Consider the following 17,637-nt stretch of genomic DNA (forward strand, 5'->3'; position numbering starts at 1 on the left):
GCTAAGCATCCTACCTCTTGCATTGTCTGTTATGCCCTACTCTTCCTTTTCTTGTATTATTTGCCCTGTTTTCTCATTTCATTCTCCTTTTGTGGAAATGACTTTTCTTTAAGCACTTCTTTTATTTTTATTGTTATTATTTTTATTTTTTTTAAAAATATTCACATGATTTCTACTTTAATTGAGTCACTTCTCTTCTTCACTATTTCATTTTCTTTTTCATTTCACATTAATCCTTTAAATCCCACTTTTCTGAAGAATTGCTTGTTTGAACAAGGGCCTATGAACATTTCGTAATTGTATAACGCAAATTACTTTTTGAAGGACTAACCGACAAGTTGTAGCTAGGTACCAATAGTGGAATAATAAAATTTTCTCACACACTAGAAACACCTCATTACATAATCAGATTATCGGACACGTAGTTCAAGAGTTAGATTAGGGTCATGCAATGGTGTATCTCTATGTCATACGTATAGCCAACACATTCAACATTAACTATTCCTAATCATGCAAACATACTCTTTCTGATGGGATATCATTCTTCTTTAGCCATCAATTTTCAGATTTAAAATTCATACTTTGCACAAGATACTAATCATGTGGGTTCAATCGAAACATACCAATTCTCTTGGGGCAAAAAAAGAAGGCAAGAATCCCCAAAAAAGGATCGTGAGTTGGGCTACTCTGACTTCACCCTAGCACTTACTTTCCATTTACCCCACCCTCAACAAGAAATCATGGAATTCTCCCCAATTCATAAGAAAAATAAAAAAAAATGGTAGGTAAAGCAAACCTGAGGCGCATAGCGCCGAAGATCAATAAGTTGGCGGGTCCATTTTCTCAAAACCCGCTCGATCAGTAGAAGGGACACCATCAGTAGTGTCCACAGCAATGTCAACACCCTTAGTCGTGCTCTTCTCAACATCATAAGACCTGGAACTAGACACCCCAACAGCTAACTTACGAGACCTCATCATTTGGACCTCCAAATCGACCTACGAAGCTCTCCTTGCGGCCTCCATTTTAGTGAACTTATTTTTCCTAGCCCAAGCCTCCTCATTCCCTGTGGACCGATGCCTCTTTGCATGCTCACGTAGTTGCGGCAGCGGTGCTATGCAGGTGGGGCCTCGGGCTCGGGCACCCTTATGTCTAAGAGCGCATTAACATATGCCATCAGACATACCACATTATCCTAGAGAGTCATCAAATCAGCATTGGTGTTGGGCGTGCAAGGAATCTCAAATCAAAAGCATTGATGAGTTGGTAGACCGCCTAAATCCTCCTCTTAGTTTGCTGAGCAACCTTCTTTTTTATCTGTTCCTCTGCCTCGGTAATAAACATCTGCATCCAAGGCAAGATATGATGCATCAATGTGGGTATCTAGGCCTCTAGCTTCAGGACCCTAGCATTCAGGACCATTGCTGCTGATGGTGTGGAACAGGAGGAACTCGGTGCTCCACTACTGCCCAGGGCAGACTCAATCATGGTGGTATCCGTAGGCTCTAAAAAAGCACGCTTGCTCTACCATATCTATAAGGTTCTTACCCAACGACTGCTCATCTACTCGGGTCTCCCTATTTGGTGTTGCAACTTTAGCCTCATCGCTGAAGAGACCTATGTCCACTGTCCATATAGAAGTACGGAGAACAACTATATGCCAAATGGGCACTCCACTAGCCCTGCAAAACTCAAAAATCATACAGCGAAAAGGGTAAGTGGCCGAGGCCTTAAAATCCCTCTCATGGATGACAGATAGCAAAACCTCTGAAAATCAATATCAAATCCGGCGACCATAGCAGAAACCAAGACCGCTCTATGCAACGTAATTATGTTGTCTACAGATGTGGGAGAGAGGCGGTGGTGGACCAAAAGCCAGAGGAACGTGGCCACAAATGTGAAATTGGCCTTATTGATAACGCTTCTAGTGTCCAACACCCAGTATGCATCCTCACGGTCTACGGATATGTGATGGGGAATCAACCTCTTTGTAGTATCTCTCACATTCTTGTCTCGCTGGAAATGGTCCTGCTTAATCACATCCCACCTATAGTAAAACTCGTGGGTGAGGGGACCTTGTTGGCATCTGTATTCTGCACCGCATGAGAAACGACAAGTGGTAGGCACAGAGATATCCACGCAGAAGCCATGGACTCGAACATATGTAAGTGGTGCCTGTTTGGCGGGATTAGACCTCCTATCCAAAAAACCCCTGAGACATGGTCCGTAAGAAGCGTAGAACTTGCGCACAAATCTTCAGTGTAGCGTCCCACACTTCTAGCCATCCACTCGAGCTGGTGGCGGGCGAATATGTCATGTATTGCAGGGACAATGTATAGACTCCTTGAAAGAACCTGCCTCTCAATTATCAGAGTCCGAGTCATGACACCCTTATAATTGAGCAGCTTAGCATCCCTCTATATCTGGTGTTACCCCTGTACGCACCACGGGTTAGGCTGATCACCAATCCATGCAAGATTTTCATGTCAGAGTGCTGGAGCAAATTCAAAACTCCTGGCCATATTTGACGAGGCATGGTGTGGAGGTGCATTCGTAACAGTGGCTCCTTATGAGCCGAAACCTAAGTCAGTGGACTCATTCAACCCTATATAGTGGGCCGACTAAAAACCAGAAGCCTCCTCAGATCCAGACGCTCTATCAAAACCCATGGCAGACCTAGATGGTATGTCGTTCAGTGTGTGCTCCACATCAGACTAGGAGGCAGTGACTACGCCTGGCACCACCATATTGGGCGTGCCTCGAGTGGCTCGAGCAGCATATGTAAGGGTCTGGTTTCTTAAGGGAACATATTCGATATCTCGCTCATCATAGGACTAGCCAATATAACGCTGGGATGTTGCAAAGGACTTGTTCCGTCCCCTGGAATATACAAATACCAACTTGTTATCATACTACACAGACAAAAGAAAAAAAACAAAATTTTTAACAAAAGACAAGTAAAAGTGCAGAGCTGTAGAACTGGTCGACGGGCACAATCAACGGTCCGTCGATGAAATGATGGTCCATCGATAGGGTCCATCGGTTGACCCCTAGCACATTTTAGAAGCCACAGGTCCATAGAAGTCACAGTTAGAAATGATTGTTTTACAGAACAGCCCATCGATGAATCAACGGATAGTCCACTTCCATCGTTGGACACTAAGAAAAATTCATAAAACTTCAGAAAATAGGGTTTCAGTTAGAAACGATGGACGTGAAGAAAAGCCCATCGATAAATCGATGGATCATAGTCTACTTTCGTCGTCCTAGAGTTAAGTGAATACGTGGTACAGATATCAATAGACCCCATCAACGGTCCGTTTATTGATCGACGATCCATAGATGGGGTATGTACTGTCAGTCAGAGATAGGGTTTTCAGACAACCATTGCCCCCCACAAATAGACAATTTTATTCACATCTACACAAGTTTCAATAGCAATCATCAAACAACTTCATAATTCCTAGGGCTTCGAATATTCCAAATGTGATCGTAGATTCTAAGCCATTAATAAGCCCTAAGTCGAAAACAACAAATCAAACAACATTCAAAGATTTTTTAGACAGCTAGCACCCCCAAACCATTAACTTTCAATAATTCTAAGGGACAAGGAACCCAATTTTAACAAGTTAATCATGTAAATTTGTCCCTAAGTCAAGACCCACGTACAATCTAATCATTGTCTCATACAAATGAATCATAATTCATTGATTGGATGAGAATGACATACATGTACGTTGTAGTGGATTGAATGTGAGGGTTAACTGTGCAAAAAGTGACAAGCCCGCCTTTAAATACCAACCAGAAAATAGAAGAGATGGATTGGGAAATTGGGAGGATAGGGTTTTGGGAACTTGTAGAAGGTGAGCGAGTGAGAAATTAGAGAGGAATTGGATGGAATCAATGTGGGAGTGAATGAGGGAACAATTGAATAATGGGACAGAAAAGGTTGGGGGAGAAATTTGAAAAGGTAATGAGTAACTGAAGGGATGATTTTTAATATATAGCCAGTCGGGTCAGGTTAGGTCATGGTTTCTGTGGAACTTACAATTCCCCATCAATAGTCCATAAGTCATTCGACGGTCCATAGACTACTTCGTTGATTATGCCCTAACTTAGACAACATTGAAAATCATACCTGGGATCCATGGACACCAACGACAGTCCGTCGATGGAACGACGACCCATCATGTGGTCTGTGGATTAGTGCGCCAAACTAATTTATGTAGATTTCCTTTGGTTTAGTCCCTGCACATTGAGCACCCAATAAGCCATTCTTTTTGTGTATTCTTTACAGCTTTTAGACACGGACCCTAAACTACTCTCTAGATAATAGACTAGAAAACAAAAGCAAATTCACACATGATATTGATTAAAAACCGAAAGAATGCAACTATTCCCAAAAAAATAAGAAAAACCTATTGTTGGCTGGAGGATACACATTGGGTTGCCTCCAATTGAGCGATTGATTTAACATCGCAGTACATTGGAAGAATCCTGGTTACCTAGACTTCATCAAGATGGTAAGCCTCAACCACTTCATTTGCATTTTCAGCATGCCTGAGGAAGATTTTGATTCATTGCCTATTTACCGTAAACTTTGCACCCTTCTTGTTCTCCAACTCAACTACACCATGAAGGAACAATTTACTCATCAAGAATGGACCAGTTCATTTGGACTTTAGTTTTCCTGGAAATAAGAGCAACCTAGAGTTCAACAAAACCAGCAAGTTCCTAACCGCAATTTCGTGCTTCTCGATCTTTTGGTTATGGTACATCTTCATAATTTCTTTATAGAGGGCTGAACTTTCATATTCCTTCAAGGGAAACTCATCAAGCTCATTTAACTCATTTAGTCCTTTTTTCGCTGCTTCATTCCAATCAATCTTTAATTTATTCATCGCCCACATGGCCTAGTGCTCTAACTCAACCGGTAAGTTACAAGCCTTTCCATATAAAAGTTGGTATGGAGAAATACTTATGAGAGTCTTTTATGTTGTATGCTCAGACCAAACAGCATCATCTAGCCTCCTTGACCAATTTTTCTACTAGCATTTGTCATTTTCGCCAGAATTTTCTTAATTTCTCTGTTTGACACCTCAACTTCTCACTAGTCTAGGGATGGTAAGGATCGAATACATTGTGGCGAACACTATATTTTTCCAATAACACTTTGAACAATTTGTTGCAATAGTAGGATCCCCCATCACTAATAATAGCTCTACGTGTGCCAAATCTGGAAAATATATTCTTTTTCAAGAACGGAGTGACACTCTTCCCTTCATTTGTTTGCAAGTGCTATGGCTTCCACCCATTTTGACACATAATCAACTGCCCCACACATCAAACAACTCAATTACAAGAATGGGATTCAAAGGAAGCTCTTACCTTTTAGAAATACCTCTATCTCATTAGCACCTATTACATGTCTTCGCGAACTCATGAGCATCTTTGTGGATGGTTGGCAAATAGTAGCCACATTGCAAAATGTTATGGGAAGTCCGGCTACAACTATGATGCCCAGCCACAGGTGAGGACTTGCATGCCACAAAAACATTAAACATCTGAACTTTGGGCACACAACGACAAATAAGACCATCAACACAATTCCTATATTAATGCGGCTCATCCCAAAAGAAAATTTTCACATCATGCATGATCTTTTCGTTGGATGAAAGGACAAGTCAGATCGGACCATATCAATAGACAAATAATTCAAATAAGTGAATCATGGAATCAGGTCATGTGAAGCAGCCAAAACATGCTCATTAGGGAATGTATAATCAATTTCAGCCTTTTTCACTCAACTCTCACATAGTTTCATCCTCTAGTCTAGACAAGTGATCGACAACTTGAATTTTGGTCCCTTTTTTATCTTTCTCTTAAAAATCAGTCTCTTGCAACAGTAATACCCATCTAATAAACCTTGACTTCACAGTGTTCTTTGCCATCAAATATCTCAAAGAAGATTGATGAGTATGCACTATGACTATAGTTCCAAGCAGATAGGAGAAATTTTTTTTTATGCAAATACACCTGCAAGGAGCTTTTGTTCCGTCACGTTATAGTTCATTTTTCCTTCATTAATTGCCATATAGGTGTTATTCATGGGGTGAAGGATTTTATCCCTTCATTGACCCGAAACTACAGCAAGAGCAATCCCACTTGCATCACACATCACCTCAAATGGCTTACTCCTATCCGGGGAAATCATAATTGGCGCAGACACCAATTTCTCCTTCAACTCACAAAACGCCTTTAGAAAGGATTTATCAAAATAAAATTCACATTCTTTATCATGTAACTTGCAATGAGGATGTGCAATTTTTTAAAAATCCTTAATAAACTTCGGGTAGAATCCCTCATGGCGAAGAAAACTTCTCATACATGTAGAAATGGGTGGAGGAAGTTTTTCTATCACCTCAACATTTTCTCGACATACCTCTATACCCTTCTCTGAGATGCGATGACCCAATACAATACCTCTTTCACCATGAAGTTACACTTCTCCCAATTTAGCACAAGGTTTCAATCTTCACACCTTTTGAGAACCTTAGCCAAGTGACTCAAACAACCCTTAAAGGAGTAGCCAACAACTGAAAATCATCCATAAACACCTAAATAGTGAGTTCCACCCTATCGGAGAATATTGACATCATACATATCTGAAAAGTAGCCGATGCATTACACAACCAAAAAGGTATCCTCTTGAATGCAAAAGTTCCATATGGGCAAGTAAAGATGGTTTTCTCATGATCCTCCGGTGCAATAGATATTTTGTTGTAACACGAACAACCATCAAGAAAATAATACCATCCCTTTCCTGAAATCCTATCCAACATTTGATCCATGAAGGGCATCGAGAAATGGACATTCTCAGTCCATGCATTCAACTTCTTCTAATCCATGCAAACTCTCCATCAGGTCACCGACCTCATTTGAACAATCTCATTCTTCTTATTAGGGACCATATTCATTCCCCCCGTTTTTGGAACACAGTGAACAGGGCAAACCAAACTACTACCGTTAATTGGATATATGACTCCGGCATCCAACCACTTAATAATCTCCTTCTTCACTACCTCTTGTATAGATGGATTAACCATCATTCATTCTCAACACTTGGCTTATGATCGGGCATGAGTTGAATTTTTTGTGAACAAATACCGGGTGGAATCCTACAAAACTTTGGCAATAATCCAACCAATGGCTCATTTGACATTTTTAACACTTCTACAAGACATTCCACTTGTTCCACATTGAAATCTAAGGCAGTGATTACTCGTAAAGTGTAATCTTTTCCCAAGAAAGAACCTCAGATGAGGTGGTAGAGCCTTAAGTTCTAATTTAAGGCCTCCTAAATAGATTGTTTTGCAACTGGAGACTCGCAATGCTTCATATCAAACTCAAACTTCTTTGGTTTTAGTCGAATGTCACCTAGATCAAGTGCGGCCGCCAATGAACTATAATCTTCAATACCATCACAATCAAAATTCATGATCACTGCCACTAGTGCCTCAAACCTAGGCACTCTTCTATTTGTACCTTAGAAGAACTCTCAACCCTATAAGATATCGCAAATACCGATTGGAGCTCACTAGTCTGCCTCATTTGACCTACAAATGTTGAAAGTCGCTTCATCATTGTTTAACCAAAACTTCATCAGCCCTTTTTCCATGTAATCCAAGACGCGACCCGTACCAAGGAATGGTCTCCCAGGAATAATAGGCACCTCAAAGTCCACATCACAGTCAAGAATCACACAATCGGTAAGAAATATAAATTACTCCACCTTTACTAATACATTGTGGAGTATCCCAAAAGGCCTCTTCAATGATTGATCAGCCATAAGATTTATGCTTTCCCCAAGATCACATAATGCTTTAGAAAAGTGTAACAACCCGATTGTACATGGAATAGTGAAAGCGCCCGGATCTTCTTTCTTTTGTACAAGAGACCTTGTTGAAAAACTAATACAATGTTTCATCCGATCATTATCCTCAAAACTAACCGATCTCTTCTCAGTGACCATATATTTCATAAACTTGGCATAACCGGGCATTTGTTCAAGGGCTTCTTTTAAAGGGACATTGATAGAATGTTATTTCAAAATAGTAATAAAATATGCGTATTTACAATCCTTAGTCTTTTTCACCATTATTTGCGGGAATGGAGGTGGTGGTTTAGGAACGGGAGTCACCTTTTGGGGTATCTCATCTTCATTTCATGATTTGTCTACCAACTGACCACTAACTTCTACTACCTTATCATCTCCTCTCATCCTATCTTCTACGCCAGACATCATAGTTGGATCAATGTTTTTCATAACCCCTTGAGTAGTGACTCTTATGCGAAGTCTATCATTTTTTGCATTTTTGACGGTATTTCTAGGAAGAGTTCCTGATTGGCGTGGGTTCATAGTAGAAGACAATTGGGCCCTTTGCAACTCAAGATGCTTGACTAAGATTGCATGTGCATCCAACTTTTTCCCAATATTAGCTTAATCACGTCTCAACTGTTTGGAGTTCTCATAACTAGCATCAAACCTCCTGATCATCTTTCGCAACATATCCTCAACTCATGCCATACTACCTCCACCATTCCTAAGACCAACTTCCCAATTTTGAGATGGAACATAGGGCCAACTTTGATTGTTTCTATTACAATAGTTACATTGGTTTAAGTTGTTTTCATGGTTGTAGTTTCCTTCTCGAATATAGTGAACCTCTCGATTTTAATTTCCATAGTTCTGACCTTGATTTACTTGACCTTGGCACCAATTCTCTTGATCAGTTCCTTTGCTGTTTGGTCGGAACCCCCCCCCCCCCATTTTCTCATTCATTGCATAAGAGTCTTGCTCATAGTAAAATTCATCTACCGGTGGTGGTGTCTTAGTCAAATAATTCACTGTATTCCCATCCTATGCAACCTAGTGACATGTTTTTTTACCAACCCAAGCTCAGTCCTCATTTGAGCCATCTCTTAATGAATCTCATTTGTGGTCGGGTTGTGTGTAGCTTGCACTGAAAAGGTGTTTCGCCTTGTGTCCGACTTCGTATTTTTCTAAACCTTGTTTTTTTAAGAAATTTTATTTAACTTTTCTGCAATCTCTGCATAATTGACTCACCATTAGAACCACCCTCAATTGTATCAAGTAATACATTATTGTTATGATCATGCCCCCTATATAAGTACTCTTTCAAAAGTTCATCATCAAGGCGGTGGTTTGGGAGACTTTTCACAAATGAGGTGAACCTATCCCAAGAAATACAAAACTACTCCCTAGGCAATGTCACAAAGTTATTCACCCTATATATTGGTTATGATATTTAGAAACTGGGTAATATGTTGTTAGGAACACATCCCTCAATTTCTCCCACTTATACATCGAATTATAATGGAACTCAGTAAACCGAATTGCAGTCTCTCCCGTCAGTGAGAGAGGAAACACCCTTAATGCAATGATATCCATGTACAAGTAAGGCCTCCCTACAGAAATCTTGCACAGCGACCTCAGCTTGGCGATGTGAGAATGTGGATCCTCCTATAGTAGCCCCGAAAACAAACCTCTAATGGTGAGCATCTGCATTATGCTACTAGTTAAGAAAAATGAACGACCTTGTGGTAGAGGAGGTAAGACTAGAGGTCCATCCGGATTGATGATGTTAACATTTCCCCTATAATACTCTTGAGGGTGTAGGACAGGAGGTTATCTCCTCAGAGCGTCCATCATTTGGTTATTAGCATCAACCGGTAGAGGAAGTTGTTGGTTGACCCCATCACCATGCTTAGCGAGATTGTATGGATCATTGATTGTACATATTGTACGGTTCAATTTTGGATCAAACGGATGTTTTGGTTCTCCTAGACTCCGTGTACTTGTCCTAATCTAGAGCTAGACCTTAAATACACAAAAACAAAGAAACAAAGTAAACTTAGGAACTTATTGACTAAAATTCTGTAATTGCGCTTAAAGTTAATCTAAAATTCACTTTCCCTAGCAGCGGCGCCAAAACTTGATACGCTCAAATTATACTTCCCTTAAGAAGTATAAGTGCTTGTATCAAGTATAGAACCTAATTTTTATGTTGGGGTCAATCCCAAGCGGAAAATGGTTTAGATTTAACTTTAATCTACAGTTACGTCTATTTAGTCAAGTCCTTTCCAAAAACACTTAATTTAAGGGGAGGGGGGTTCAATGAAATAAAAGTTTTCAATTATTTCTAAGCAAAACAAGTAGTAAAACTAAAAATTTTGTGTTTATCAAGCGATGAGAATAACTAGGGTTTAAGTGTTCTCCGTAGGTTCATAACGTGGTAATCCAAGCTATAACAATTCTTTCCTAGTGTATTTCATGCAAAATGATATGTTAGGTATCTCTAATAACCTGGTCCGACAACTAGATAATTTCACCCCGTACCTTGGTCCGGCTACGTGTGTATTATTTAGTAACCCTTACCTTTACCTCATATTAAACATCATATTAAATGTATGGCTAAGTTATTACTTCACACTAATTGAAACTAGCCTATTAGAACGTGTCCACTAAATTTATATTGATAATTATTTTCCTATTAACTACCCCCTTGGTCCAACAAGTAGAAATAGGGCAAGTTCTAACGCGTGCAGTCATTAAAAAGACATCTAAATGGAAGAATAATCAATATATGCAAGAATCTATTCTACAATTGTTATTTAGCTAGGTTTACATTGTTAAATACCCATGTTAACACAACCCTAGTTTTGGATTTACTTACCCATGCCTAATAATATACAATTGATTGTTGTTAAACAATAATTCATTTACTTACTTTGACAATTTGTAGAAAATCAAGAAATAACACTTCAAATAGCCAAATTCACATGTAAATAAATTTCAAAAATTTGATACAAGTGCCCAAGTTAAAAATTGAATTCCAAAGAACTAAATTATGAAAATAAATAAAAAACTTAACCCCAAAATCGCGGTTTTTAACCCTATTTATAATAAAAAAATCCTAAATTAAAAGGTCTTTAAAAGAAGTAAAGTCTATCCAGAAACGCGTCTTCAATCGATGACTCCACTAACGGTTTGTCAATGAAAGGACATACCATCAAAAGCCTTGGTCGGTCTATACTTAGCATCTTCTTCATCCTTTATCTTTGCGTCTTATCTAATCCAATGACGAACAAACAGCATGCTCTGTCACTACACTTACGGTCCGACAATGCTTTCATCGTTCCATACTTAGCTATTTCTTCAACACAGGATATTCAAACTAATCTCTGATTTGATTGAAGGTTTGCAAAGAAGGATATTGGAACTAATCTGTTGACGTACTATTGATTATTCCGTAGCCCCACACTTTGTCATAATTCCTTGAGTTGCTTCAAGATTCTTGGAACTCTAATCGACGATCACTACCTACAGATCTTTGATGGGACGATAGAGCTGTCGATGGGTTCGTGGGTCACCGATTCTGTACAATCTTCCACATTTTAATATTACAAAACTTTCCTGCAAAAGAGAGATGAAAATGCATTGATATTACTATAAAAAGGCCCTAGACACACAATAAACATAAGGAAACACCATTGAAAGTACTGTGAAACCACGATACATCATTCTTCCATAACACATTTACGGAAGCCACCTCCTAGTTCCTTAACTCTTTTATTTGTCTATAAAAGATTTCAACCGAAACATCCTCATATGAGAGGTTCTCTTGCACATCTAAAACCTTAATAGGTAGAGTGGACTCGAGATCATCGATGCACTTCTTAAGCATGGAGAACGTCACATAACGAGGACTGAACTTATCGATCCTCTGTGAAATTTCATAAGGATCCACATAATTAGGACTGAACTTCCCTTTCTTTCCAAATCTCACCACCCCTTTCATATGTGAAATTTTTAGATACACCTTATCTCCTTCAAATTCTAAGTCTATTTTACTATGATCGGCATAAGACTTTTGCCGGCTATAGGATGTTTTCAAGCAGTTTCTTACTGTATGAACTCTCTCCAAAATCTTAAAAATACATTTGAGACCCAAAAGTGAAGACTCACCCACTTCAAAACATCCAATTGGAGACCTACATATCTTACCGTACAAGGCTTCAAAATTAGCCATATATATAGATGAATGGTAACTATTTTTGTAAGAAAGCTCAACCAAAGTCAAGTGTTTATCACAATTTCCTTTAAAATCAATTATGCACGATCTAATCATATCCTTAATTGTTTGAATAGTACGCTCCGCTTGACCATCTATTTGGGGATTAAAAGCGGTGGTTAGCTTCACCTTAGTACCCAACCCTTTTTGTAATGACCTCCGCAACCTAGATGTGAATTGTGCACCTAAATTAGATATGATAGATAATGGAATACCATGGAGACACACAGTCTTATCTAGGAATATACTTGCATAATCCTTCAACGAGTATGCGGACTTGACGGGAACAAAATTAGTGGATTCGGTGAACCTATCCACAACCAACCATGTAAAGTCATGTTGCTTTTGTATCCGACACAAAACTACCAAAAAGTCCATATTAATGTCTTCCCAGTTCCAAGTGGGAACTTGGATTTCTTGATGAAGACCACTTGGCTTTTAGTTGTCGGTTTTGACTTGTTGGAAATTTTGTCATTATGCAACAAACTCCGCTATGTCTCTTTTTAAGGCTTCTCACCAAAACACTTCTTAAAGGTCATGATACATCTTTGTAGAAACCAGTTGAATTGAATAACGGGAATCATGAGCTTCCTCAAGAATATGTTCTCCAGAATCATCAACATTTAGAGCACACAACCTTCCTTGATACCTTAAGACACCATCCACTCTAAGGAGAATAACATATTAAGATTACCAAACACCAACTCCGTCAACTCCATCAATGGTTGATCAAGGTGTTGCTTAGACTTCACCTAAACCAGCAAAGACGATTTGGAGTTATGATGGACCATGAAACCACTATTTGGAACATCTTTGAATCTAACACCCAATCGAGCCAACCTATGAACATCTCTAACTAGGTCTTTTTTGGCTCCTTCTACATGAGACACAATACCCAAGGTTATACGACTTAGAGTATCTGCAACAACATTGTTCTTGCCAGGGTAGTATAGAACACTCATGCCTTAATGTTTCAACAGTTCCAACCACGCTCATTGTCTGAGATTTAACTCCTTTGGAGTAAACACATATTGAAGACACTTATGGTCGGTACACACATCAACATGAACACCATACAAGTAATGTCTCAATATTTTCATTGCAAAAACCACGACCCTTAACTCAAGATCATGAGTTTAATATTTCTTATCATATACCTTAAGTTATCTAGAAACATAAGCTACTACTTTCCCATGTTTCATAATGACACACCTAAACTCCACTCGGGATGCATAAAAATATCCAAAAAAATAAACCTTGGTACCCTCTGGTAAAGTCAATACCGGAGAACAGGTAAGCCTCTCTTTCAAGTTTTGGAAGCTTCTTTATCATGACTCCGATCACTCAAAATTGGTACTCATTTGGGTCAAGTTACTCAAGTGAGAAACAATGGATTCTAAACCATCCATAAAGCTCCTATATTATCTTTCTAGACCCAAGAAACTCGTAATCTGGTCACCCAATTTTTTGTATATACCAAGATGTCGTCAATGAAGACAATGACAAATGAATATAGATAACTTCAAAAACCCTATTTATTAGGTCCATAAATGCCATCAGGGTATTAGTGAGAACAAAGGACATTACAAAGAACTCATAGTGCCATATCTTGTTCAAAATGCCATTTTCGGTATATTCTCACGTCTCACCCTAACTTGGTGATATCCCGATCTCAAGTGAATCTTAGAAAAGTAGCTTGCCCCATGGAGTTGATCAAACAAGTCGTCAATCCGAGGAAGAGGATACTTATTTTTATTAGCGACTTTATTGAGTTGGCAATAATCAATGCACATTTTAATGGGCCCTTCCTTCTTCTTCACAAACAATATCGGAGCACCCCTTGGAAATACTAGGTCTAATGAAGCCTTTGTCTAGTAAGTCCTTATGTTCAGCCTTCAAACTCTTTCGTTTCGGCCGGAGTCATTCGATAAAGAGGAATTTAAATGGGGTTGTTATAAAGTAGCAAATCGATACCAATATCAATTTTACGTTCGAGTGGAACTCTAGGAAGATCAATAGAAATGACCTCTGGAAATTCCCTTACTATGGTGACCGACATAATGGGATGATTTTTGCAGTCCAAAGCTTTGACTCTTTCTTTTTTTAATATAAACACCCTTTTGAGATCATTTTAGGGATACAATTTCCACCCTTCAACTCTAAGGCGGGTTCATTTGGAAAATTAAACTTGAAAGTTCTTGTTCTACAATCAATGGAAGCAAAATAATCTTGAAACAAATCCATCCAAACAAATGCATCAAAGTCGACCATATCAAATTCTACCAATTGAACATTAGTAACTCAGATGAGAAACACTATAGGAAAATTTCTATTTACCCTCTTTGTAACCACCAGCTCATATACCGGGGTACTTACCATGAAAGGTTCATTTAGAATATCAGGGAAAATATCAAACATCCGAGATATTAAGGGAGTAAAAAAATGTAGCACCCTGGTCAAGTAAAGAATAAATATCAATACTGAAGACTTTCAACACACGGGTGACCACATCGGGATAACTATATTACTCACATTTAGACCAAAGTGCATAAAAGTGATTCTTCTTTGAAGCATCAACGTTAGAACGACTAGCTTAAAATTACCCCTTCAAATTAGGGAAATCAAAGGGTGACCTCTGATGCTCCGGGTGAACACCAACAGAGGGGACAAAATCCCGCTCCACGGCCCCAAACATACTACAGAGGCTATGATAACATAGCAGACTCCGATGGGCTACTTATTTTTCCTCCTCTACGCACAGGCCATATAGCTAAGGTAAGGGTAATGTGTAAAAGTTGTGTAAGGAGGCCTGACTTGGACTTAGATGTAATATGGCTTAGAGTGTTTCCTCTCTCACTGACGGGAGAGGTAGATATACGGTTCATTGAGCTCCCATACAACTCTATCTTTACTTGGAACAATCTAAGGAACGTTTTCTTTGCATGCTACTATCCGTTCTCGAAGAAACTAAACCACAAAGATAGAGTGAATAACTTTGTTGCACTACCAGGAGAGTCAGTTAGTAGTTCTTGGGATAGATTCACCTCATTCTTGAGAAGTTTTCCAAATCACCATATAGATGATAAGTTACTGAAGGAATACTTCTATCGGGGAAAGGATGATAATAATAAGCGGTGTTGGACACTATAGCACGTGGATCTTATGGGGAGTGTCTTTATGCAGATTTTGAGGAAAAATTAGAGAAAATCTCCAGGACAATAAAGCTTGGAGTAATAGGATGTTCGATACCGGGAGAAATACCTTCGCTTTCAAATCCACTCACAACCCAGCCACAGATTAGATTTGTGAAGAAATGACTCATATTAGAACTGAGCTTGGGTTGGTATTAAAACATGTCACTGGGGTGCAGAAAAGATAAATGCAGTTAACTACTTGTCGAAACCACCACCACTTAATGATGAATGATATTATGCGGAGGACACCTATGCGGTAAATGAGCAGACGTGGGGTTTTCAACCGAGTTCCCAAGGCTCAAATCTGGATAATTGGCACCAAGGTCAAGGGAACCAAGGTCGGAATTATGGTAACTATAACAGTGAGGGTCATTATGTCCCAGATGGAAACTACAACCGTGACAAAAACATCAGCAGGGGTAACTTCGGTTAAAGAAATGATAGGAATGGCCCTATGTCACTCCTCAAAATCATAATGCTACTCCCAGGGATGGTGGAAATAGTATGGCGCGAGTTGAGGATATGTCGCACAAAATGATTAGGATGTTCGATGCTAGTGATGAGCAAATTAAAGAGTTAAGGGGTGATTTAGCAAGTATTAGGCAAAAAGTTGATACACATGCAATATCGAATGCAATATCGATTAAACAGATCGAATTGTAAAATGGCCCAATTATCTGCGACAGTGAACACACAACAACCAGGCACTCTTCCTAGCAACACTATCAAAAAATCCAAAAACTGATGCGCACTGTATGGCAATGACTACTTGGCGTGGTAAGCAAACCATTGACCCACCTATGCCGTCTAATGAGGAAAATTTGAGAAAGGATGATGATAAGGTGGTAAAGGATAGTGTTGAAGCAGAGGAAAGCAATGGAAAAGATGTAGAAGTCCCTATGAAGGTAATTCCCATGCCTAGGCCACCACCACCCTTCCCTTAGAGATTAGTGAAAAAGACCGAGGATGGTAAATATCAGCATTTTATAACAATGCTTAAGCAGCTTTGTATCAATGTCCCTTTGGTAGAAGCTCTTTAACAAATTCCCGGTTATGCCAAGTTTATGAAAGAACTGGTTACAAAGAAAAGATCGGTCAATTTTAATGATGATGATAGATTGCATCATTGTAGTGCTATTGCTACAAGATCCCTCGTACAAAAGAAAGAAGATCTGCGTGCGTTAACTATTCCTTGTACAATTAAGTCATTACATTTTGCGAAAGCATTATTTGATCTGGGGTCAAGCATAGATATCATGCCCCTCACAATCTACAAGAAGTTGGGTTTGGGAGATTCAAAACCCACGGCGATGCGGCTACTGATGGCTGATTGGACGATGAAAAGGCCTATAGGGATACTCCATGATGTGCTAGTAAAAGTGGAGTCATTCATCTTTCCCGCTGATTTTGTTATTCTTGATTGTGAAGTCGATTTTGAAGTGCCTATAATTCTTTGGAGGCCATTCCTTGCTACAGGTAGAGCCTTAGTTGATATGGAAAAGGGGAACATGTAATTTTGGCTGAACAATGTAGAAGAGACCATCAACATTGGTAGGACCATGAGGTAGAGTGGTGAGCTCCCATCGGTATCAGCCATATCCCATAAACAAAGATGAAGAAAGAGAATGAGGAAAAAGTGAAAAACAAGAGTTTATGGTTGAGGATTTGGTGATTTTAGACAGTTTAGGGGTGCCTTGTCTTCCGGGCAAGATCAAGTCAAAATGGACTTACCCTTACTTAATTACCCAAGTATTCTCTCATGGAGCAGTTGAGTTACAAGCCAAAGAGGGAGTGCGGTTTAAGATGAATAGAGAACGAACAAAACTCTATTTTGGGCATAAAGCATCGGGGAATGAAGTGATAGAGGCATATCATCTTGATGAAGTCTGACTAATCATGTGTCCGCAGCCGTTCCGCTACATTAAATCTGGCGCTTTTAGGGAGGCAACCCAATACTTATAGTCTTTTTAGTGATGGTAGCATTTTTCTACTAATGGGTTTTTAAGTTTGCAGGCACATCACCAGGAAATTCTAAAAAAAAATTATTCTGCAGCACTCACCGACGGATACATTGACGGACCGTTGCGCCTGCAACGGACCATCATATGCCTCCGTCGTACCAGGTATGTCTTCCTGTTATTTTCAAACAAGGACACACACGACAGAACCAACGATGGGTCATCACAACTACGACGGACCGTCGTCGGGGAATCATCGCGTCATTAATGAGCGTACCCAACCTGACCTGGCTGGAGTCTTGTTCAAAATCATACCGTTTAAACTCCCCC

General features: G+C 39.4%; 1 protein-coding gene across 1 annotated transcript; it reads left to right on the forward strand.

Annotated features, from left to right (window-relative positions):
* Window positions 1-16,110: 16,110 nt before the first annotated feature.
* Window positions 16,111-16,863, forward strand: LOC138337966 (uncharacterized). The gene is made up of 2 exons (XM_069288413.1): window positions 16,111-16,254; window positions 16,411-16,863. Exons 1-2 carry the CDS (start codon window positions 16,111-16,113, stop codon window positions 16,861-16,863), a joined length of 597 nt encoding a protein of 198 aa, XP_069144514.1.
* The last annotated feature ends 774 nt before the right edge of the window (window positions 16,864-17,637 follow it).

This window comes from Solanum lycopersicum, chromosome 8 (genome assembly GCF_036512215.1).
Source record: "Solanum lycopersicum chromosome 8, SLM_r2.1".
Lineage (NCBI taxonomy): Eukaryota > Viridiplantae > Streptophyta > Magnoliopsida > Solanales > Solanaceae > Solanum > Solanum lycopersicum.